This window comes from Manis pentadactyla, chromosome 15 (genome assembly GCF_030020395.1).
Source record: "Manis pentadactyla isolate mManPen7 chromosome 15, mManPen7.hap1, whole genome shotgun sequence".
Taxonomy (NCBI): Eukaryota; Metazoa; Chordata; class Mammalia; order Pholidota; family Manidae; genus Manis; species Manis pentadactyla.
This window is the reverse complement of record NC_080033.1, coordinates 6157919-6180984: the sequence shown is the minus strand read 5'-3', so window position 1 is coordinate 6180984 and position 23066 is coordinate 6157919. Positions and strand designations below refer to the sequence as shown.

The window sequence follows — 23066 nt, the reverse complement described above, 5'->3', positions numbered from 1 at the left end:
CTCCGCGCCCCTGGGCTCGCGGGCGACGGCGCTCGGGAGAGGCCGGGCCGGAGCGGCGGGGACAGAAGCGGAACGAGTGCGGAGACCGGGGGGCTGCGGGAGAGCAGGCGCCCGGAGAGGACGGGCAAGCCCGTGAAGGAGCAGGCGGCGGAGCCGGGGAGGCTTAGAGGCCAGCGGGACCTCCGGGTGGAGGTGAGCCCCCGGGGAGGGAGGCCCTTGGGGGGCGGCGGGGAGGAGCTCGGGGGGAGTCCGGGGAGGGTGCGGGCTGGGAGCCATGGCCGCAGGGCGACGTGGTGCAGGGCCCGAGAGGACCGGGGCGGCCCGGAGGGCGGAGGAAGGGAGCAGAGCCGCCGGGGGTGCCGGAGAGGGTCGGAGGGCGCGTGACCGCGCGGGAGGGCACCGGAGTGACTGCGCTGGAGAGTGTAAGAGGGCGGGCATGCGGGGAGAGCGGGGACCGTGAGGAAGGCTGGGGAGAAGGGGCAGCAGGAGGGGAACCAGGTGCAGTGTGGGCGGAACAGGGGTGAGAGAAGGCACCGAAGGGAGAGACGGCAGCAAAGGGGAGGGCACCTGAATGAGAAGCAACCCAGCGGAAAAACACAAAATCAAAGAGAAAAAGAAATAGGGAGGTGGATATACAAAATAAAAGATGGTAACACAACATTAGAGAGGCAGGGGTGGAGGCTGACGGGGCGGTGGTGGTGAGGCTCTGGATCCTGGTGATTGCTCAGTGATTCAGTTGTGATACATTGGTGGCTTTAAAAATACATCTAAAATTCGTTTCAGTGGTAGAGATGAGACTGAGAATTGCAAAACTTCTAATAGGCTTGGGCAATTTATATTGTATGTCAGAAAATAGCTTAAATTTGCAACTTTTAGCCTGAGGGCAGTGACCTGACTTGGTCAGTGGTGGGTCACCCCCTTCCGTTTTCCTGGTGTGGGTTAGAAGTTGGGAAAGACAAGTGTGGACGAAACGACTCTCACTGTACGGTGCTCTTTTTAAGGGTACAGTAAAATGACTGCTTTGTTTTTTAGTTTCTTTATAATGGAATTTAATATATGTATATATATATATATATATATATATAGACACTTAACATTTAATTCATAATTTGGTAGTTTGAGATAAATGTTAGTTCTTTCATTTTCTACTTCCTTATGATTCTCAAATAAGTTTTGGTGGCCTTTAATGAACTCATGTCATTCTTTCATCAGGATGATATATTCTTACATTTATTTTTAACATCAAAATGACTTAGACTTGAAAAACTAGACGTCATTTCCTTTTTAAACTTGTTTGTGGTTTAAGTCAGGCCTGCAGTCTCTGTGCCCTGTATCTTCTGTCTTGGACGTGTTCTTTGGTGACCAGTTAATAATTTTAGACTGTTTGATGTAGTTGGTAGGGATGTCAGTGATGTTTTAAGAGTCAAAGACTAATTTAACCAGTTTTGTAGTACTCAGTTTTCTTCCGTTTTACGTGATTTATTAACATAGTGAGCTGTGACCTCAGAGTAGTTGTTCCCCTCTGGTCTCTCTTGTCTTTTTTCTGCAGTGTTGAAGATGTGCCGGATTGACTTGGAAGTTCTGTGCAACAGAGCCCAACTATGTCTGGTGCAGTAACATTCTCAAAAGAAAAACAAAACCGCACCCATGTGTAAAGCTGAAATGAAAAGGAAGCATGCTCAGAACTTACTTCTACAACTTACTCGTTCAGTGTTGTGCACACCTGTAGTCGCTTTTTCACAATTCTGCGTTTTAAAAACATTTCACAATGACTTTCTGGAAAGGAATTAAGTGTTGGTATCAGGGTGAGAACCTTGATGTGTAATCCTGACTCGTGGATGTTACTTCGGTCAGCAGCCACAAATGGTGGTATGTGCATCCGAAACACACAAAGGACCCCCGCACACAAACACAGGTCTTCTATGCACTCTATTCTCCCATCTTTAAAAGCAAACGTTATCGCACACACTGCAGCAGTGGGGACCCTGGCTGTCCCCACACCCCTCTTCAGGTCACAGACCCGGTCTTGATCACACCGCATGGAGGCCTGACAGCCCTCCCTGCAGCCACCCCCAGCCTCAGGAGAGAAGCTCAGCGCCCTGGTGCTCACTGCTGCACACAGATGACATACGTTAAGGCTGGTCCCGTCTCACCTCCTGGAAGGAGAACCTCTGGTCAGGTGACACTATATAAAGGTTTTCACACCGATAGTAACACGTAACTCGTTTCCAGGAAATAATTGTAAAACATTTTAGAAATACAGAATTGCAAAAACATAGCTATGCATGTGCAAAATATTGAAAGAGTCCGTTGTAATCTCTGAGCAGATTTCTTTTTAATTCACCTTTATTGATGCATAGGTTTTTGGTTCAGAGTGTGCAAGGGCTTCCCAGGAAGGCGGGTATCTGAAGAGATGGTGGAGGAACTCACTGGGTGGCCTAAGGAGGTTATTGTCCGCGAGTCCCTCCTGAGCAGTGGGCAGCAGGGGACTGTCCTTTCCACACCGGGAGGTCCCCCCATGTGGTTGTGGCAAAGGAGGGGAATGCGATGACTCTAAGCATTAAACGGCATGTTTTCCGCATTCAGGATTGGCTTCTAAGAAAGACTCACGTTCCCTGAGGCCAAAGTCTGGAAAAAGAGGAGGAGGATGGCAGAGAAGGAGCCGGGAATGGCTGTTCCTCAGGTAAAGTCCCTACCCTTTGGGTGACCTTCTGTCTGTCCTTCCTGAAGGGCCCTTCCTGGGTCTCCCTGAGCTCTGACCCTGACGGTATTACCCCTGGTCACTCCACTCACCCCTCAGCACCTCTCATCCCCACTTCGGTTCCATGTCAGCTGACCCAGTGACATGGGGCTTGTGTGGGGGATGGGGCATCAGGGTGGGTGGGCAGCAGGGACGCATCCAAGGCTGCACCTGGATACACCGTCAGCTCTCTGTAGCCCAGATGAAAGAGGCTGCAGGGGGAAGCCACATACTAATGTTCATAAATATGTGGTAAGTTGTGGGAAAGGAGACCAAAGAGGGGCAATCTTTTCAGCCTGATTTTTAATATATTTGAAGCTGGACACATGAGTCACTGGCTCAAAATCTTCATGATTGGGAAACACCATCAGAGATAGAGGGTGTGGGATTCTATCATGCATTTTAAATTATGGCGTCCACCTTTGCAGCACAAATGGCTCCTGGTCTTATGCGTGGTAATGACCTGGCTGGGACTTCGGGTAGTTCAGCACTTTGCACGGTACTCCGGGCCGGGTGCATCCTGGGCCGCTCCCCGGGCCTGAAGGAAAGCTTCCATTCTCACTGTTTTATGTGTGCCTTTCATACAGGGCCCTTGTGTTTACTATTCCTGGTTCCTTCAGTGTTTATCTTCAGTTTGTCAAACATTGTCAACGACTTTTTTCCCATTAACTGAGATGATTGTGTGTTTCTTTTCCCTTCCCTGCTATTAATGGAGCGCATTAGCATTGAGTGGTTTTTGTATGTGGAATATTCCTAGCCGTGCAGGAATAATTCCACTTGTGGTCTGTACTGGTTTGAATGTGCTGTTGAGTTTTATTTGCTCATATGTTAAGGATTTCTGCATCAATGTTCTTCAGAAATATCGGTCTCTACTCTTCTTCCTGTCTCTTTTTCTGGGTTTGGTGTCAGAATCGTGATTCCATACAAGTGTTTCTGAAGATTTATAGCAGGATTCATGTTTATTCTTCTGTAAGTATTTGGTAGGCTCCTGGGGAAGCCTTCTGGTCCTGGGTGTGTGTTGGAGGTTTCTGAGGACTGCTTGACTCTCTCTCTTTGTAACTGTTCACATTTTCTTTATTACTTGTTGATGTGGTCTGCGAGGTTGTATGGTTCTCTGAATGTACCCATATTTTCTAGGATATGTAATTTCTTGGCATATAATTGTTCATAGTACTTTCTTATAGAATATTTGCAACATTTCTGTGACACCTGTTGCAGTGTTCCCCTTTCATTTCTGATTTACTTGAGGGCTTATCGCCCTCTCTCTCTCTCTCTCTCTCTCTCTCTCTCAGCCTAGCTAAATGTTTGTCAATTTCTAAATCTTACAGAAAACTTGTTCTTGGTCTCTTGATTTTATGTAGTTTTCCTATTCTGTTTCATTTCTCCCTGCTCTGATCTTATTCCTTCTGCTAAATTTTGGTGCAGTTTGTTATTCTTCTGATTTCTTGAGGTATAAAATCCTATTTCTGATTGGAGACCACTCCTTTTCTGAAATGTAAGATTTACCACTGCAGGCATCCTCCTCAGTGCTGCCGCCACTACGTCCCGCGAGTTCGCTGTGTTGTATTTCCATTTTTATCGTGACAGTTTTAAAAATCCATGTGATTTCTTCTTTGACAGAAAATCTAAACTTTCAAGTAATTTCAAGTATACACTGTAGTGTGCCAGCGATACTGTAGATCTCCAGAACTTATTTCTCTTGCATAACTAAAACCTTGTACTTTTTGATTTTTGAATGGCATCTCCCCATTTCCTGCTTCCCCCTCCCCTGGCCAATCATGTTGTACCCTCTGATTCTCTAATTTAGACTATTTTAGATTCCACATACAAGTGTGATCATACAGTATTTCTCTTTCAGTATCTGGCTTGTTTTAATTAGCATAGTTTTCTCTAAGGCTATACATACTGTTAAATAATGACAGGATTTAACTCTTTTGTAGAGGTGAATAGGATTATATTGTACATATATATATAGCATTTTCTTTATCCATTCTTGTGTCACTATTCATTTAAGTTTCTATACTGGTCTACTGTGAACAGTCTTTCGGGGAAAATTCATGGAGTATTGGTATGTCTTTGAGATCCTGATTTCATTTTCCATGGATATAAACCCAGTACTGGGATTAATGGATCACATGGTAGTTCTGTTTTTAATTTTTTGAGAACCCTCCATTATGTTTTCCATAGTGATCAAACCCATTTCCATTCCCACCAACACTGTGACAGTGTTTCCTTTTGTTCCACATCCTTACCAGTTTTCATTATCATTTGTGTTTTAATAACAGCCATTTTAACAAGTGTGAAATGGTATGTCATCATAGTTTTGATTTGCTTTTCCCTGATGATTAGTGATGTTGTGTAACTTTTCATATACATGTTGACCATTTGTAGGTCTTCTTTGAGAAATGTCTGTTTAGGTCTTTTGCTGATTACTTTTTATTGAGGTGTCACCGATATACAGTCTTATGTTGGCTTCAAATGTACAGTACAGGGGTGCAACAGTTACCCATATTATTATGATTGTTATCTGTCAATGTGGAAAGATGTTCCAGAAACACTGACTGTATTCTCCATGCTGCACTACTGTCCCACGACCAACTTACATTCTGATTGTGAATTACTGTGCCTCTGTATCCCTCTCGCCCTTCCCCCCACCATCCCCAATTCCTCTCCCTTGGTAACCACTAGTCACTTCTCAATACGTTTGAGTCTAATGCTGTTTTGTTCCTTCTGTTTAGCTTTCTTTTCTTTCCATAAATGACTGAAATCATATGGTGTTTGTTTTCCTCCACCTGGCTTATTTCACTGAGTATAATTCCCTCTAGCTCCATCCATGGTGTTGCAAATGGCAGGATTTCTTTTCTTTTCATGGCCGAATAATATTCCACTGTGTTTATGTCCCACATTTTCTTTATGCACTCATCTACTGATGGACACTTAGGTTGCTTCCATAGCTTGGCTATTGCAAATAGTGTGGCGATAAACATAGGGGTGCATACGTCTTTTTTTAAACTTTATTTTGGTATCATTAATCCACAATTACATGAAGAACATTATGTTTACTAGGCTCCCCCCTTTGCCAAGTCCCCCGCACAAACCCCATTACAGTCACTGTCCATCAGCATAGTAAGATGCTGTAGAAACACTAACTTGTCTTCTCTGTGCTGCACAGCCCTCCCCGTGCCGCCTCCAACCCCGACATTACACATGTAATCGTATGCCCCCTTTCTTTTTCCGCACCCTTATCCCTCCCTTCCCACCCATGCTCCCCAGTCCCTTTCCCTTTGGTAACTGTTAGTCCATTCTAGGGTTCTGTGATTCTGAGGCTATTTTGTTCCTTCAGTTTTTCTTTGTTCTTATACTCCACATATGAGTGAAATCATTTGGTACTTGTCTTTCTCTGTCTGGCTTATTTCACTGAACTTAAGACCCTCTAGCTCCATCCATGTTGTTGCAAATGGTAGGATCTGTCTTGTTCTTATGGCTGAATAATACTCCATTGTGTATATGTACCACATCTTCTTTTTCCATCCATCTACTGATGGACACTTAGGTTGCTTCTGTTTCTTGGCTATTGTAAATAGTGCTGCTATAAACATGGGGGCGTATCTGTCTTTTTCAAACTGGGCTACTGTGCTGTTTTTATTTTGATAGGAATTGCATTGACTGCTTTAGGCAGGATGGCCATTTTGACAGCATTAATTCTTCCTATCCATGAGCACGGGATGTGTTTCCATTTATTAGTATCTTCTTTAATTTCTCTCATGAGTGTCTTGTAGTTTGCAGAGTATAGGTCTTTCACTTCGTTAGGTTGATTCCTAGGTATTTTTTTCTTTTTGATGCAATTGGGAATGGAATTGTTTTCCTGATTTCTCTCTCTGTTAGTTCATTGTTAGTGTATGGGAATGCCACAGGTTCTGTGTATTAATTTTGTATCCCACACCTTTGCTGAATTCAGATATTAGATCTATTAGTTTGGGAGTAGGTTCTTTAGGGTTTTTTAAATGTAGAATATCATGTCAAACTGCCCTTTCTTATTTTAAATTCTGTGAAGACAGAGGCTCAGTGCTGCTGAACACCCAGCAGCAACTGAAAGGAAAAGAATAACTATATTGTGAATACAGCAGGTAGAGTGGCATCTGGATACCCTAGTGTCTGGGCTCATGAAGACAAAGGGGCCGACAGTGGGGAAGCAGGAACGCAAAAATGGAAGAGAGGATGTAGAAAGATAGAAAGCTGCTCCCTAAGGCAGGATTCTTTGGGAAGCTCTGTTCTCAGAAGAAGATCTGGATGAATGGTTGGTCCTCTGAATATGTGGGAGTTGATGGTTCCATCTGCACAGGATGAACACCATATCTATCCACTTGGTCATGAGTCCAAAGTACAAAACACAGGAGAGATTATAAAAGCTGTTAGTCGGGGATGGTATTTTGCCAAGCATGCTGGAGCAGTAGCTCAGATCCTTTTCGTTGTGATGTTTTTCTGGCTTCATTCACTGGACACATATATAAAAACAACTCTATTTATAAGCAAGTGCAAAACCCATGGCAGGTCAGTAGAGAAGCCAGTGGAGCTGGGAGCTTTAACTTTAAGCTCTGTCCACATGGGGTTTCTGGAACTTGTTGTGATGGCCTGGATGAGGCTCAGGAGACATACGGTGCTGAGGGCATAACCCTGGCCACTCTGAGCACGGAGAAGTCGACCTCCAAAGTCACTGAGGAGATGCCTCCTTGTGTGGGAGAGACTTTTAGAAAGTAGTGCCAAGATATTGGCAAAGGTCAGGAGCCAAATTTGAGGACTTTAACCTGCATCCTCTGAAGTAAGTGATGACATCATAATAAAAGAGAAATTCCCTAAAATTCCAGCGATGGTCTGTGATAAGCAGATAACCTTTATTGCTAAATCCCTGGGGGCCATGCTGCGACTTCCCAGATACTGATAGTCAGAGTTAGAATATGATGGCACTGCAGGGAAATCAGAGATTTGTGTTACTGTTAACATAACCATTGATATTCACGATTTTTCATTCACAAACACTCATTAAATATATTTTCTGTTAACAAGTGAGTTCATAAGTTTATAGATTATGCTTCATATATGATGAAAGTAGACTCACTTGTTACTGATTTGTATGTCACAACTGATTGTATCTTCAACTCTCTAAGTATTGTTGTTGTTATTTTACAGATGACAAGACCCTAGGCACAGCATGTAAAAACCGTACCAACTCACATCTCCCTGTGTTGCAGCATTAGAAGCCAAACCTGTGTTTTCCGGCTTCAAAGACAAGCCTCTTAATCACGCTGCTACATACAGAAAGGTAGTTTTTCTCTTCAAGTTCTCAACATCTCTACTTACTTTTGCTCATGTCTTTCTCCGTTTTTAAGTAGTTTTATCTTCATGAAAAATTGTGATTGTGGCCAATTTGTAATTATGTCTCTAAATTTATTTTATAGACCGTTATTATGAATAAATATTTAAAGGTGCAAATAAGATGATACTGCATTGACTGCCATGAAACCCTTTAGAAAGATTATCCAAGACCAAGTGTTAGGTTTATATGGGCAAGACTGGCTTGATATTCTGATGGGGACAAAAGATGCAATTGTCCTTTTCCAAGGAACAAGTTTGTAATTGCAGCAACAACCAAAATCTGTATATCATAAAATGATGGGCTGATCTTTGGATTTTGAAACACGTATAAGAGACGAAACACTGTAAAATAGAGGCTAAATTATTATTGATTATATATCATTGATTAATAATGACTGAAACTCTAGAAATAATGTAACAATTATTGAAATAGACTGCATTCAAGAGAAATATTCAAAATAATATACAGAAGGGATGGACATGAATGTATTGAGTAAGTTTAACTGGTTGAATCACTGTGCGATTCACCCACCCTGTAAGAATCACAAACATTATTTTTCAGGATAGTAGAGGTATTGATATAAAACTTCCTTTCATGTGATGATTAATAAATATAACTCATAAAAAATTTGTATTTATTTTTATAAATCGTGTATATATACAAAATTAATTAATAATATGTGTCTAGGTATTTCTGTAGAGAAATGATGTTTGAGAGGCAATGGCTACAATATAAACATCTTTTTTTCCCCTTAAACTGGGCATATTATGTGATTAATAGATGTAGTTATTGTATCTACAGTGAGGGAAAATCTCTGGTCTACGGATTTTGGTGGAACTATTGTCCCTCTTGAAATCAGGCAATGACTGTCTGGGGAGAAGTTTATATGACTGAGGGTTTCAGACCAAAAAAATCTTGAGACTTGGCGGTTTGTAGCTTCAAATGTGTCCAGTGATATTTTTCTGTTAAAAATAAACATTTTAATGTCTACTGTAGTCTTTACGTTCGCCTAACATTTACTGAGCCCGTGCTGTGTGCCAGGACCCATGAAGGACACTTTCACATTCATGATCTAGTTTACACCCCCAGCAACCTCATAAAAGACATCTTGTTTTCTCCACTTTACCAATGAAGAAACTGGAACTTAGAAGGACTAAGCGTTAAGGCCAAATGAGAAGAACACCAGGGGTCCAAAGCAGGCGTTGTAGAGCTGGTGGGATCCATTTCCTTGAGGACCTCATCTTCACACATTTTACACCCACTTGTCACTACTCTGTCTGGAGTTGAAGGACCATCTGAGTCCTAGCAAATACCACAGTCAGAATCAAGCCTTCCTTTTGTTTTGCCACAGGCATCTTCATCGGGGCTTATATTCTCCTCCTTGAATTTCCCTTAGGATGAGGTTTTTTGTTTCTCCTAGAAGGCTTACCTGCTCTTCACATAGGTAGGTTCGTAGTAGGGCAGCCCCACTAGCCCAGAGAGTCTGAATTCTACAGTGATCTCCAATGAGGCTTTCAAACTGCATGCCACACAGCCCCCTCCACCTCCTCCCAATGCACACACATTTGCTTTTTGAATAGACTATCCATCAAGCTACAGACTTGCTTTAGAAAAAGAAAAAAAAAATCCCTTGTCGAAAGATCAGAACGAACTGCTTTTCATTTATCTATGCTACACCTAGTTCAATCAGCTGGTGGGGGAGCGATTAAACCCACCGTTCCTATGATTGGTCTGAATGATTTTGTGACTGGATTCTCTTCATCCTCCCAGCCAAACTTGCTGAAACTGTTCCGATTGGGGACCTTGTTATAAACTCTGAGTCAACATTTTGCTAGTGAAACCTGGGATGCATAACGCAGCTAAGGACATGCCCTCCTTCCCCTAACAGCCCATTCGGATGTATCTGGCTTCAGATCCTCCACATCCTTCTCGGACTGCAACCAGATGGCTGTGCCTCTGGGACTGCCTCTTCTTAGGAAAGAAACAGCAAAAGCAGTTTCACCCTTCCACCCCCTGGAGCCCCACCATCTCTACCCTCAACCTGCCATGCATAGGAAAGTTGACTTTCTCCTTTTTCTCTGTTAAGATTTTTCTTTCCTTTTCTTATTCTCTTCTCCTTTTGTATGCTTAATGTAGCCAGGCCTGTTGGCTCTTGAATAGAAGCCCAACTTCAGTATAATGAGAAGCACTGTCAAATTCTGTTGAGTCTTTTAGGAAACCCCAAAACTGGACCTTGTGCTAAAGAGAACATCGCAAAAATTTTCTCTCCTCATTTACATCCCCATCTACACGCCTCCTGCTCTAACTCTCTCCCTGAGCTCTTCAAATTCTCCCAGACTCTCCAACCTTGCCCTTGCTGTCTCATCTTTTGCTTCGACCTTTGCTTGCCTTTCACCTCTATCCTTTCATCTTCCAGGGGTAGATGTTTGCTCTCCCCGAAGCACAGTCATCAAGGTCGTTGGTCTTCTCTGTTGTGCTCTGATACCAGTGTACACAAGGCTGCTGCCATGCATGGCTGAGAGATGGTTCTCCTTAGCAAGAAGGAAAGACAGAGGTTGAATCACTCCTGCTTCCTACTTACACCTTCAGTGGAGGGGTCATTGTGAGACCAGTGTGCCCTGTGTTGCAATGGGCACTGCAAAGTGGATTTTAAGACAGGACTTTGTCCCCCCTTCTGAGGTGCTCACTGTCTATGGGGGAGAGAGCCCAGTGGTGATTCCAGTATTGCCTCCTTCTTAGGCTAATTGCATTTAAATGTTAATGAACTAAAATTGGAAGTTCAGTTCCCCGGTCACACAAGCCACATTTCAAGTGTGCGGTAACCGCATATGGCCAGTGGCCGCCCCATCGGATGGCGCAGACACAGAACGCTCCCACATTGCAGAATGTTCCAGGGGACAATGCTGCTCTAGTCATCGCTCCATTTTTCCTATTGAAACAACTGTTTTATGAAAAATTATTTTTATCAGCAGCAACAATTTAGGATTAGTGTCATGTGATAGCAAAAATGGACCATTCCTCTGAGGGCGCCCTGCCCCTCTGGGTCTCCAGTGAGAAGTCAAGCTAAAAGCACTTGGCGCTGTCTGATACGGCCTCTCCCCTCCATGGAGGGGGGCAGGAGGCTGGAGAAGTTAGCAGAATAGGCGCAAAGGGCATCCCCATTCCTAAGGGGTATACTCTCCCATGGAGGCCTCCATCCACGATTCCTGCAAGGTGAGGGAGCCCTCTCTCTGCTAGCCATGACTTTTGTACCACCTCTTGTTGGGGACCAGTGGCATTCCTGAGAGATTCATTTGTTGATCTCTGCATTCCTGGGAAGCAGAGACATCACTGTCATTCTTGTCACCCTGGGTCTGAACCAAGCCCCCGAAACCTTGAAGGATCTGTTGAATGTAAATTGAATTAGATTGAATGTTCTATGTCACCAATCACTGCCAGGCACCTGTTTGAAGTCAGTGACTTGGTGAACACTAACAGGGAGCGTAGAAATTTTAACCTTTTCAGAAACCTTCTCAGGAATAAATATATATTCCTCTCCCAGGGGAAGCTGAGAGTAAATAAATAACTCCAGCTCCAAACACCAAGGGGTTATTCTTGGCATCAAGGGGACCTTGTTTGGTCCCCATCGGTAATAGGCTTTTCTGTTTCTATTGAAAACGGGCTCTTGATATTTAGCTTCTCAGTGTATCTCCTTGGCCATTTTGTTCTGTGTTTGAAATACTACTGATGTGTGTGTTTTGAATAGTAATTTGGACAAAAGATATATTTCCTTTCTCAGAGGAAATAAAACAGATTTGTACACCTGTAGCCCCAGCTGTATGCCCTCATCACCAGTCCAGTTGTATGGCTAAAGGGATCTGAGTGGGGCGACAATGGCATGATTTGCTTAAGAAATAAAGTGGTAGATTACAAAAAAACACCAGATGTGTCAGAGAATTTCATATGTGTCCTATAGCTGCAGTGGTCTGTTTTTAATAAAGATAGTGATTGGAGAGGGTAGGAGGGTCATGTGGAGCCCGACACTGAGGGACAATGTCAGGAGAACCCGAGTACCCACAACACGCGCCTTCCCACCTCTCCCGGAGCGCAGGTGGCCTCTCTCTCCTGAGGTCCACCCAGGACAGTTCTGCTGTTCTGAAGGGAGAGATGCCCTTTGAGATTTGCCTAAAAGCTGTCCTGGCCTAGGACAATGAATGTATATGTTTGTCTTCCATAGCAGATTTGTATCAGTCTATTCTCTCAGTTTCAAGGTAACAAAATGAGTCCTTAAACCCAAAAAGAAAAAAAAAAAAATTAATAGCAAGATTTTCTGAGATCAATGCCGATTGTTCTAGGCATTGTCATGTTTTCAGCTGAGATGAAGAAACAAAAGTGAAAACATCTGGGGAAGTGAGGGAATGGCTCAAACATCTGCTTCTCGGCCACACCGTGGATTTAGAGTCGGATGTTTGGGTGAGCACAGGTAGCAGCCACAAGGCTAGGGCAGGACGAGGAAGGGCACACCTGGTGCTGCTCGGCCCAGAGCAGAGCCTCCCTCCGGGCAGGCCCCCAGCCCCCCTGGCAGGGCTGCTCCGGAAGCTGGCCGTGCCACTCAGCAAGCGGCGGGAATTGTACCCCGCGCTCTGGGATTCGGCCGTGCTCCCCCGTTGTGGCCGGGTCTCCTCTGGCTTCTGGGATCCCGTACTTCCCGCAGACACGTAGGAAGGGCTGAACCACTTTTCTTCATGGATTTCCCCAAGAGTTGCCAGTCCTGCGTGTATTATGACCGTTTGCCTGTACCCTTCTCTTTTTCCTTTGGCTCTGTCGCGTCACTGATGTGTTGATCTGTTCAAGTCATCCATTGCCCTTTCCTCTCGTTCTTTCGGGCCCCAATTTAAAGATACCATTCTTTTTTCCGCTTCTCTGAATTATTTATAAGAACCCGTAAGCCTTTCCTCCTTAAAGACCACCACGCTAAGGGGCTCCGTAAATGTCCGCCATCAGTCACAACTGCTCTGTGCCCACAGGGGATTAAAACTCTGAAAAGGAAGATCACACCAGCTCTCTTGTACTGGGTGCTGGGGTCCACCCACCGGGACCCCCTTTGGGGACCCTGGCACTCATTCTCCCCACCACCGGGAGTGATGGCTGCGGACGGCTGGCTCTGTAGCCCTCCTGAGGAATTGCCCTCAGCTGAAGGCAGCCTCTTTGCTCCAGGTTGCACCTGCTCCCTGGGGGCAGCTCTTGTCCCATGACTGGCTGATGTCAGGGTATAAAGGCCCCGTGCCCTTGCCGCGATTCATGATGAATTCAGGGACCATCAGCTATGGAACTTTCTCTGGATAAAATGAGACCCTTTAACTATGACATCAGTGTTCAACTTCTCCTTCTATCCAGTTCAGCTTCCCTCACACCAAAACGGGCGCTGTTCCCTACAGGACTCTTTGTCAGACCTCCCGCACGCAAATCTCACCTCAGAGTCTGCTTCCCAGGGACCCTGACCTGTGACACCTTGGTGTGATGGTGATAATGAGGACGGTGGTGGCGGTAACGATAGCTTATGCTCCCCGAGACTTACTGTGCGCGAGGCACTCTATGTTACATGTACTGTCAATGCAATCCACACCAACTCCCCATAGGGTCAATACGTTACTATCCCCTTTTTGAGAGGAGAAAACTAAGGCTTGAGGAGATGGAGCAACCCACCTGAGGAAGAGCCAGAGAGCTAATGCTAAGGATTTAAATTTAACTTTGATGACTGCAGAGAACCATGAGAACAATTCTTTGGGAAAACCTTTCTGGGGTCATTATTTTGACTGCTTGCTTGTCTGTGTGATTGCACACCTCCCGGTGGTGGTGGGGTGAGCACTCTGCCTGCACTTGTACAGAACCACTCATCACTCCGTAATGTAATCAGCTTTTGTGATTCTGTTTCCCCATGAGAATTTTAAGTCCCCCTTAACTGTGGATATCGGACACTTAGTATACACTCAGCATATAGTAAGTGCCCACTGAGACAGATGGTCGAGAAGTCTCCTTTTTGTAACTGGGAAAACGGAGTGACAGTCTCACAAGAGGAGAGCAAAGTAATTAGCTAAGAGCACAGTCTCTGCCGTCTCACTTCTTGCTTTCACACCTTGGCTTGTGAATGTCTATGGTCTTGGTTTTGTGGGTAACGTTTATCTCTTAGCATTGTTATGGTTGTTGTACACATTAAATGATAACCATGCTCATAAAACACTTGATGCCATGCCTGCCATATAGTAAGCACCCTATAAATGTTAGCTGTTACTGAATGTTACAATTCCTATCTACAAATAATTCCTTTTGTCCCTATGCCCTATCACCAGAGAAATTAGAGTGGAGGATTCTGGATATCTGCTAGCGTCTTGGGGTCCCTTCTGTCACAAAGCCCTATGTGAGAATCATGGAAAAGGTCCTCTCTTGGATATTTTTCTTTGTGGGATCAGAAAGCTGATTTTGGGCCAATGGAGCAGTATTTTCAACCCTAAAGGCACATGAGAATATGTGCCTGGGCTAAAAGAGACTCCCGGAGCTGGGGCCAGGATGTGTACACCATTATCACCCTGACACGCATCCAGAAAGTGATTGTACTAGAAGAAGCTCAATCAGGCAGCACCCTCTATGGTCAGGAATTACTGCAATAGGGGAAGGGAAATTCACTGCCGTTCCCCACAAACAGAGAGGCCTCATGGACTTACTGAGTACTTGTCACACTTGAATTCAGTGTCTTGGAGATGTTTCAGAGAATTGTAAGAGCTCAGGATTTGAAGAAACTTAAAACATGTCACCTAGTCCTGTGTTTTAAATCCCTTCTCTGACATCTTCACAAACACCCTTAGTAACCAGGAAGGTGAGGCCTACCTATAATTTTTATCAGCAATTTGGACATAGAAGTTAATGGCATGATAACCACATTTTCAGAGGACCCAAATCCAGGAGGAGGAGCCAATTTTTTGGATGAAAAAATTAGGATCCAAGAGCAAGCCAAACAAATCGGAATGATGAACCTGATCTAATAAGGCTACATTTAACAAGGGTAAATATAATCCTTTGGACTAGGATCAAGAAGTTCAACTGCTCTAGAGGACAACGAGAGCACTTTTCATTTTCTTATCTATTTAATCATCATCTATTAATTTTTACCTTGCCTCATTCCAAAAAGGACTTTAAATAGCTTAAAAAGAAACGATACAGCAACAGCTCCTCAAGTGTGTCCCCAGATCAGCAGCAGCAGGACCTGAGAACTTATTAGAAATGCAAATTCATGCACCTCACCCAGACCCACTAAGTCAGAAGAACTTGGGGATAGGGGTCCCGCAATCTGTGTTTTAACAAACCTCCTGGAAATTTTGATGCATGATCAAGTTTGAGATCCACCAGAAAAGAGTTTATGATTTAAGAAAATGGAAACTCTGAAGCATTCAGTAAGTTAAGATGAAGTTGAATCTAGAATCACATAGAGAATGAATGCCACAGAGCCCTGCAGCTTCGGAGAGAGAGAGAGAGAGAGAGAGAGTGTATGTGTGTGGGAGTTTGGGTGTGTGTGTGTGTGTGTTTTACAGATTTGGATCCGAGTGTGTGTGTGTGTGTGTCTGTGTGTTTTACAAATTTGGATCCGAGCTTCCTAATAGCCAATGGAAAGAAAGAAATTTAATTAGTTTATCCATAGAACTGGGCCTGTAAGACCCCATACAACCAATCTTTGTGCTGAGATTTGAGGAGAAATACTTCTGTCTTTATAAAGAATCAAACATCTATTGTAACAAATGATACACTCAAAGGAAGAAACACGGTGGCTTTCTGAATGCCATTTCTTTGGCTGGCTGTCTCTCAACGGAACCAGTGATGGGGCAAGACGGGATTCCTATTGAGTATGAGTTCAAAATGTGTGCTTCAGCATCAGTAGAGGCTAAGCTGCTGTTCCTCCTACTGTTCTCTGTATAATGGTCTGACAACGTTTGGATTCCCATCGTCAGTACTGGGGATCCTGACAACTTGACGAAGGAAAGAGATGGCAGGAGATCGAAACTCCTTTCCTATGGGCGACCCCTAACCCTCCTTTCACCTGGAGAATGCAATACGGGGGATATTCTCCTTCTCTGCGTGTCTGCTTTGCTAAACTCCTTTGGGCCAATTTTGTCTCAAATTAGAAAATCAGTAAATTATAGCTGGGCTGGTTCTTCTGTCGTCTACTTAGTGGTGTCCTTTAAGAAATCATTTGTGTCTTCTTTGATATACTGAGCACATCCAAAAGCAACGAACAGATCCCAGATCGCTGAGTTGCGGTGACAAGAAGACACAGCAGCCTACCACAGTCTGTAGATAACAGAACGACACCCTACCAGTCAAACACTCAAGCCTGGAAGTCAGGTGAAAAGGGCTTGTGTCACAGTGCAGGAACCTGCCATATGGCCTTGGACTGGTACTTTATTTTCTCTAGGTCTAGCCCTGCTCTTGCTCAAAATGAAGACTAAAATGGCCCAGACTTTAATACCTAACATGTAGCATCATCATCACAGCAACACATAAAATGAAGACAGCCAGACATTTCTCATGAGATGTTACAAGGCTGACAACCATCACTTAACAGATAACAGGAAATATAGAGGCCAAGGTGAGCTTGCCTTCCTTTAGCTTCTAGACAAGATCTAAGCATCCCGAGTCAGTGTGTTTCCCCAAGACCATCAAGCATCTCTGCCTCTCTGCCTAAGCTTTGATTTGATGCTATTTTAAGCAGAGCCACAGGATAAAGGACCCCCAGGTGGTGGCCAGAATATGAGAGCAGGGGAGGGCTGCAGAGACTCAGCCCGGGTCCCGCTGCTCAACGATGGCAGTACAGGAACTGGAACCCATAAGGCCTGCATCTGTTTCCTTTCTGCACTTTTTCTTAACCTTCTTGCTCCCAAATCTTGAAATTACTGATTTTTCGCAACATTTGATTTCCTTGCATCTGACATTTCATAGTGCATGGGATATACAATAAGCAAGGAGTGTGAAGACCTTGATTCAAATCTCAGCTCCGCCATGTACCTATTATGTTGTCTTTGACAAGTCAGCTTTCTTATCTAAGGCGTCTCAGTATTCACATCTATTGAATGGGAAGAGCAGTAGCTGTACTTCTTGCCTCTCCGGATTATTACAAGGTTGAGGAAGTGTCAACTGTACTCTGTAGTGCAAATGTAAGAAAGCATCAGTTTTCAAAGAGATTGTCCCCACATTTCCCTGCATCTGCTATCAAATCCCTCATCTGTCAAGCTTTTCAGGGTCCCTTTCTCAAATCCCTGCCTTCCTTCCTTCAGGATGTTGTATCTCGGGAAATACCCTTTATACCTAGGCTTTCAGTAATAATTTAGTATGAGAGGAAAAACAAAGGCCTTATTTACTGAAATCACACCAATCATCAAGAAAAATAAAACTCCCTAGCAGAACATGGTGTCCAGCACTTTCCAGCACTATTTTCTTTTGCACTGATCCACATAAATATTAGGTAATGTCTGAAGATCACCCACTCTGTAGGTCTGAGTCATCAGGCATAGTCACTACCACCACCCAAAAATTTCTAAATGAACATCAAATTATCCTACAGAATACTGGAAACTATAATTAAGAAGTTGTATAGCTTGATAAGCCCCTGTTTTTTCCTGTTGTGATGGAAAAAAGAAAAGTGCTAAGCAGTTCCAAGTTTAAGTCCATGGCCTCACCATTCACTGTGTGTGTGGCCTTGGACAAATAACTTAGTATCTCTAAACAGTATTATTGGTTTTGTCTGAAAAAACAAAACAAAACATGAGATCAATGATGTCTGTTCAGTAGGTGATTTAGGGTTATTGGTTTAGTATTTGTTTTGGTTTTGTATCTTTTGGTTTCACGAGGCAGAGACCACACACGTCAGCCAAAGAAAGAGGTTCTCTTATCAAGGTGTGTGTGAAATAACAAAGGAGCTCTTGGAAATGAGAGCTCGGGAGGCGTGCCGGGGCCTGGCCCCACCGGGCACAGAGACTGGACCTTCCCGTTCTCAGTAACTCGGCAATGACATTTGTAAAGTCCACCGCAGTGCAGGCTGTTGGGTTAAGTCCACCGCTCTGAATGTCTTTTCTTTCAATTCCCTCACCTTCTGACTCTTTCACTTAATGCTTTCTCAGAGCAAAGGTCAGTAGGTCCCTCTAGCTCAATTTTTTATTTTGACATCCTTTCTGATACTAGGCCGTTTTCTTGCTGCATGTTTCCGAATTCATAATTTTGAAAGAACATCCAGTTCTTAGATCAGCTCAATTATTTCATAGTAAGGAGTGGGTCCCTGCTGAGATTATGAATGGCCGCTCCTCCGGTACCGGGCTCGCTGCTGGTGCTGTCAGCTGTCAAAGAGGTAAGTTATAAACATGGGCCCTTGGATGACCCTTTACCAAAGATGGTGGGGAAAGTCCCCACAAAGAGGTCACAGAATGTCTTCTGTTAGCACTTGGGTTCTCGACATGTTTGAATTTGAATCCTAACTTTGACAGGTTCTAAAGACATGACCTTAAGCAACTTAGTTAATTTTGCGGAGTCTCAGTTTCCTCATCTGAGAAATGGGTGTAATAGTTCAGGCCTCGTAGGACTATTATTGAGTCTTAAATAACAAAAGCAAAACACTCAGTACAGTTCCTGCCACAAACTGAACCCTCAGTAAACGCCAGCTGTGCCCATCCGTGTCAGGATGAGGTGCGCGGGTCGTGCCATGACACAGGGCAGGGACAACATAAATATACTCCATTAGCAGCTGTTTACCCCCTCTTCCAGCTGAGACAAACAGCACTGACCCATCCCCTGTCCCCTGGGATATACCTGCTTCCTGTTTCCTTCCTGAAGATGGGCGGCTGTCCCCAGGATCCTGACGGGATCGCTGCATGCCTCCCCGAGGAAGGGGATGCTACAGGCTTCTCGGAAGCCAGCCTTAGCCCTTCTCACTGGTGTTGAGTAGCTGCCATCACTGGGCCCACCCCGTGCTGGGTGGAGGGTGACGAGTACCCAGGATGCAGCCTTCTCCAGGGGCTGGCACATTTACAGAACTGTCAAGTCATTGCTCCTGGCCTTTACCCATCGGGGTCTTGGGAAATCATAGGTTTATCACACAAAGACAAACACAGTGAGCTACAATATGCGTGAAATGGTAGGGAGCGTTTGACTTGGGACGTGGAAATTCCTCTCCCTGTTACACCGTGATGCTGCATTTGTTCAGTTGTGTTGGAAAACCGGCTGTGTCACAGAAGCGATGCTTACAGATAGCTGAAGTTTTCCCATTTCAGGCCTGAAACTATTTTTAACCTTTGTGTAATGGGTCTTCCTACGATGTCTCATGCACTCCTGCCTTCTTACCAGAAGATGCCGACGTAAAGGCTAGCATTTGTTGTACGCACACAGGTACCTGGCACCGTGCATAAGTGCATAACTCTTGTTAATTTTCCAGACAATCCTGTGACCCTAAAAACAAAGGAGGGCCCTTGTAAGTCTACACATACATTTCAGAAGTATGTCCATGACTCTGAGCATCCCTTGGCTGCCTTTTAAAAGAAGTTAGTACTCAATCAGGCAGTACATATTTTTAAGTATTCATGAATATTCCTTTATTCAAGAGATGCTACTTCTGTACCTAGTCTGTTCCTGTGGGCCTGATGTATGCCAGGCACTCTGGGAGCGAGGAAATATGAGGCATGTGGCTGCCTCCAAGGACGCACACGTTAGAGATACTGCAACTGGGACAACGTGTGATGCTTGCCTGATTAGTGGGCCAGAAAACCTTGAGAGGGTGATGACTCTTACACCCACCTTTCAAGGAGTCATCGTCCTCGTCATTATTCACTCCCCGGGGATAAGGCTGCTGAGCACAGACCAGAGGATGTAGGCAGAGTTAGACGATTCAGGCTCCAAAGAGTGCACGAGAGGAATGGGCAGGCCGTGCGTGAGAAGTAGCTCAGCCATCTTGCTCGGAGGAGAAGCTGTGGCCAGGGGCTCCTGGACCCTGGGCCGGACCAAGGACTTCGGTTTCTATAACCTGAGTCTTTCTTTAGACGGTGGCTAATGAAAGCAGGAAGTATATGAAAACTACACTTGGTGGGAAAAGTACACACTCCGTGGGATGTGTTTTCTCATTTGACTAGTGAATAATGTGCCGCGCAGTTTCCAAGAGTAGCTCTAAAAAAAGTAAGAGCCATTGGGAGCATTGATGGCATTATTAAAATCAAGTAGATGGTTTTCCAAGATGATGACTGTAGTATATTTTAATGATAACTATTTCAAAAGTAATATGTTAATAGAAAATAATCTAATTTCTCTTATCCAGAGATAACCAAGAATTTTGAAACCAAACCCCCAGTATTCCCATATCCACGGGTCCACCCCTTTGAGCCCTCTTCGAGTCACCCTCCTCCAGCTGGAAAAAAATGGGGTCTCTTGGATCACAGTCACCACTCTGGGTGCTGTTTATGGCACCCTGGGCTGGGTTAAGTCTGCGTGATGGTTGAGGCGTGACACTTGTTTAGAGACATTTTAGTGGGTCTGTTTTCTCTTTCTTGCTTTCTCATAGCCTAGCCGATGGCCATCGTGTCTGGCTGCTTTTCCTGTGTCTCCTTATAACATCTTCCTGGCGTATTTTTTTACCCTCTTTTAAGTGCTGGAATGGCTAGTGACCAAGCTAGTCAGTTTGTGTTTTCAAACTAAGAGGAAGCAGGCAGTGAGAGGGGACAAAGGCACTGTCTTTGGAGTTCCTGTAAACTGTGCAACTGCTGTTTGGCCTGCCAGGGGAGCTTAACTTGTCTAGAGAGATCATTGTTCTCCTTTATGGATGACATCTGGCCAAGTGATTAGGCCCATTTTCCAGAAAGAAAAGACAGTAGAGAGGGATGGGGGAGGAGCAAGGCAGGGAGGGGTCCGGAAGGAGAGAAAAGTCAAGCCAGTGAGTTTTTTGGCATCTTGTTTTGAATTTCTCTCTTTTCACGCTTGGGGTTCACAGTGGTTTAAACTTCCTGGACGTGATGGTGCAACAAGGGAATATCGACAACCCTCCCAAGACTCCCCTGGTGCCGGGGTTCAAGTGCTCCGGGATTGCTGAAGCTCTGGGGGACAGCATGAGAGGATATGAGGTAATATTTTGACTTCTGGCTGAAAGAGTAATATTTATCCAGAATCCATTGAGATTATAAAAGACTATACAACAAATGCTTGAAATAATCTATGATGCATGTTATTGTTTTATTAGCTTTATTAACAATGTTTATAAATGATAGGACTTTCTAAATGTCCCGCACCTCTCTTGTGTACCATCTTGGTTGTTTCCGGCAACCATCTGGTGAAGTAGCCAGAGGACTTCTTTACTCACGTTACATAGCTATTAATAAGAGTATTTAGCCTTGGAGTAACTAAGTGTGCACCCTCCCTCCCCTGGCCCATGCCCACCATTGTCTTATCACATCAGGTTCAAAAATCACTTGCAAAACACAAAAGTTGGGGAGAAATAGCCTCTGTATTTTATGATTCGATTCCTTTACATATATACTTAACGTGATGCATTGAAGTGACCATTTATAAATCATTATTCCAGACATTGGGGACGTACCACTTTGAATGGAGATTTTAAAGCCAGAGGACAGAATTGGCCAATGGGTTGATGACTTCTGGAGTGGCGCAATTGATTCAAAGTGTTATTAAATTACTCTGACTATTTTGTACATGTTCAGAATTTTCCATAATAAAAATTTTTGATCGGTGAAAAGATATATGACCCTTCCTACCATTGTTGTACAAATCAAATAGGATCCAGTCTATAAAAACTGGGGCAAATCAATTGCCCAGAATCGCAGCAGTTCTGAGTGAGAAAAGCCAATAGAAATCAGGTCCAAGAGCTCTTGCTTATAACTAAGTGCTTCCCCAGGGAGCGCTGAGTGGAGCTAGCATTTGAGAATCCACCATAACCAGAAATTGGGCAAGTTATCTTTCTGAGCATCACCACAACCCTACAAGGTTAAGGCTGTTATTACCTGCTCAGAGATGAGGTTCAGGAGGGTTCAGCAAGTAATGAGGTTCAGAAGGTCAGAAAGGAGTTAGTAAGAGTTGGACGTGGATTCAAGTCACTAGTCTCTTTACTCTTCCTGCAATGCCATGATCTTCATCCCTACTCTCAACCTGCAAATGCTGCCATATTAGATGCTGGGAAGAAAACCCTGCAGCGTGCAATGCCAGGGTGCCCTTGGCATTCAATCTAGCCAAGACTAGACTGCTGTCTCAGTCCTCGTGCACCTGAGCTTCAGTATACTCTGGGAATATCTATATGCTCCAAATTCACTCTGATGAAGGTCTGGAAATCTCAGTCTTTTTGTCAGTGGTTTCCAGGTCAAACAGCAGAAAAATGTTAAGAGGAAATAAATGCACTTTTTTTCTTTCCTTTCATAAGACGTTTACATTTTCTGTCCCCAGGTAAGCAATATAATCAGAGGCAGCACCGTCTCCCTGAAAGAGCTGTGTATAAGAAATACTCTGTGTTCTTCACTCCTACACATGGTCCCACAGGACCGCGAGCTCCTCTGTTAATCCTGAGCATGGATAAATAACCCATTATTGCAGAACATTAGAGTGGATTAAGGATGCTGTTGGCCTTGGTTTAGAGGGAGGACTTACTATACTTGATCATATCTGTTTTCCCTTACCGAGGTTCTTCTGCTGAGTAGCCCTGGCTTGCTTATTGTCAACCCCCCTTTCACCCCATTTCCCCGCTAATGACTTTCAGCTGCACAAATAAAATACAAGAGGCCATCTACAGGTTTCCAGTCGGTGTGATTTGGAAGAAAATCAATACAATTTTCCTTCTATAGTTTTTACATAAGACCTTCCATCAGGCCGGAGGTGGGATTCTGTGTGGCAGAACCCTAAATAGCTCCCTTGGTTTCATCCATTGCAAGGGAGGCTTGAGAAGGTGTT

The 23066-nt window shown here is 44.2% G+C and overlaps 1 protein-coding gene across 1 annotated transcript in view; it reads left to right on the top strand.

The window, feature by feature from the left end:
* Positions 1–51: 51 nt before the first annotated feature.
* LOC130681114 (synaptic vesicle membrane protein VAT-1 homolog-like) overlaps positions 52–23066 on the top strand; it is a 45660-nt gene continuing 22645 nt past the window's right edge. Inside the window, exons 1-4 of the mRNA XM_057493310.1 lie at positions 52–192; positions 2587–2683; positions 7928–8060; positions 21106–21235. Coding sequence (XP_057349293.1) covers positions 21128–21235 — 108 coding nt within the window. The 5' untranslated portion in view covers positions 52–192; positions 2587–2683; positions 7928–8060; positions 21106–21127. The remainder of the gene's footprint in view (positions 193–2586; positions 2684–7927; positions 8061–21105; positions 21236–23066) is intronic.